The sequence below is a fragment of the Penaeus japonicus genome, unplaced genomic scaffold (genome assembly GCF_977035675.1).
Source record: "Penaeus japonicus unplaced genomic scaffold, GWHDUDI00000001_assembly GWHDUDI00000011, whole genome shotgun sequence".
Classification (NCBI taxonomy): domain Eukaryota; kingdom Metazoa; phylum Arthropoda; class Malacostraca; order Decapoda; family Penaeidae; genus Penaeus; species Penaeus japonicus.
The window spans coordinates 3,421,597-3,424,096 of NW_028234413.1; the positions used below are offsets into that span (position 1 = coordinate 3,421,597).

At 39.6% G+C, this 2,500-nt stretch overlaps 1 protein-coding gene across 3 annotated transcripts in view; it reads right to left on the reverse strand.

Moving 5' to 3' along the window:
* LOC122248586 (uncharacterized) overlaps nt 1-2,500 on the reverse strand; it is a 7,470-nt gene that overhangs the window by 374 nt on the left and 4,596 nt on the right. For all 3 annotated transcript variants that reach the window (XM_043008710.2, XM_086541514.1, XM_043008704.2), the window contains exons 8-11: nt 1,611-1,760; nt 887-1,049; nt 382-435; nt 1-260 (exon numbers count right to left, since the gene is read on the reverse strand). The exon at nt 1-260 is cut by the window's left edge and continues 374 nt beyond it. In XM_043008710.2, coding sequence (XP_042864644.2) covers nt 106-260; nt 382-435; nt 887-1,049; nt 1,611-1,760 — 522 coding nt within the window. In that variant the 3' untranslated portion in view covers nt 1-105. The remainder of the gene's footprint in view (nt 261-381; nt 436-886; nt 1,050-1,610; nt 1,761-2,500) is intronic.

The following is a 2,500-nucleotide window of genomic DNA, read 5'->3' on the forward strand; positions in this document are numbered from 1 at the left end:
CAATGCAGGAATATATACCCACACCCTCCCCCCCCCCGAGTCCCTTGCACAGGGTCCCCCTCCCCCTCCCCCTTCCCTCCCCATCTCGTGCAACTAAGCTCGGGGCTAATGGGCCTGTTGCTGTTCCTGGAGCGGGGTGTGTTGGTTCACCTCCATCGTGCGTCTCTTTCGGATGACGGAAATGGCGATGGCGACGGCGATTATGACCAGGAGTGCCACCAGGACCCCGACGATGATGCCGACCGGAGCGCCTTCCTCGTCTGCGGAAAGGTGCGAGGACCAAGCTCGTTTGAGACTTTGGGGCTTTACAAAATGGGTGTGATATTTCCCCCTCAATTGAGTACATGATGAAGCACTTATTTTTTCTGCAACATTACTTACCAGTGATAGGCGCCTTGGTTCCTGTTCTTTGGTCGGTTTGGTCGGTCACGTTCTCTGGGGATAAGCGAATCATGGGATAAGGGCAAAGTGCAAAATAATGCCGTGATTACTTCATAATACTTCATTTGACTCTAACATCACTTTAGGCGTTGTTTTCTAAGGGCATTAGGCTCGGGATAAACATCTAGCTTTTTTCTAGACGCAGGCAAACTAGCGAGGAGTGCAAGTACGTAGTTTTTTTTGTTTTTTTTACCCATTGCTTGTTATCATTCGTTTTTTTTTTTTTTTTTGAGTTGTTTTAATCAACATATACCCATACCCTTCACTAAGATATGATCATATCAACCATAAACTAAATAACATTAAAAGCACCAAACAGAAAAAAAAAACTAATTAAACAAAAGTATGTAACAATCATCAAGCCGAACGACCGTCTTAAACCACATCAATTAGCATCCTTAACGGTTTCGAATGGCGCGCGCGAAGGGAATTTCAAACTCCTTACCGTCACATTTAACGTTGACATCAATAGTATAGTTGGCTCGGTTAGTGGTTGGCATCGAGGACTCCGAAGCCAAGACGGACAGCTGCGGCAACTCGTCCTGCGAGGTGTGGACGAACATCGCCCTGCCCATCACGTTCACTTTGTGGTTGATCGTCACTGTTATCTGGGTTGGGGGGAATTGTTTATATTGATAGGTGTTGATGCATATATGTATGTAGAGATGGATAGATATATTGTGTGTATATATATATTTTTTTTTATCTATCTGTCTATATACTTATATATATATATATATATATATATATATATATATATATATATATATATATATATGTATGCATGTATATGTTTCTATCTATCTATCTATCTATCTATATATATATATACATATATCGAACTATCTATATATCTATATCTATCTATATATATACATATATATATATATATATATATATATATATATATATATATATATATATATATGCACATGTATATATATACATATATATATAAATATATATGATGTAGATATATGCATATATATATATATACATATACATACATACACATATATATATACATATATATATATATATATATATATATATATATATATATATATATGAATATGTACATATATATATCCATATATCTCTATATATCTATCTCTCGACACATAGATGCGTGTGTGACTCCTCCCTCGGTAAAACCAAGCCAGACCCACCTCATCGCCCTCCACCAGCACGTCAACGTAGTTCCACTTGTTGGGCATGAGGAGGTCCATGCCCTTCGTTCCTCCGGAGTCGACGTTCTTACAAGTCTTCCCGTCCTCCTCGCACTTCATGAGGGTGATCATTGTGCCTTCCACTGAAGCCTGCGGAGTCAGTGTGGTGGTTAGATGCAGAAGGAATACGGTGTCTATCTATGTGTATTTGTTATCGTTAGGATATACAAATCATTTGATCGTATTTATATATATCGCAGTTATGTACGTATAGATACAGGTACATACATGTATATCCGCACACGCATATGCACACACGCATACGCACACTCACGCACACGCACGCACATACACAGAAAGGCTTCCCCGACAAACAGACACAGACACCTGTACAGACTTACACACTTGTCTTAACCCGACACCCCTCTTCGCCGCTCCTCTCCACAAGTTATTGTCTCCTTCCTATTTCAGCCTGCACTTCATTTTATCTTCCTCTTAATTTCATTTATATCCGTCCATAGTTCTTTCAGTTCATCATTCTATCTCCTTATTAGTTCTTCGTTATATCTATTGAGCAGTTCATGTTATCTCTCTATTAGATTTTTTTCTTTTATTCTGTTTATGTATCAGTTCATCATTATATCTATCTATCAATCCATCACACACACACAAACATACACACACACATAAACACACACACACACACGCACACACACACACACACACACACACACACACACACACACACACACACACACACACACACACACACACACACACACACACACACACGTCCGCACACATACATTAATCCTCACCCACAAGCACACAGACACATGCACAATCCTTCTCCCTTCCCCTATCATCCTGCAACCCTTTTCATCTCTCTC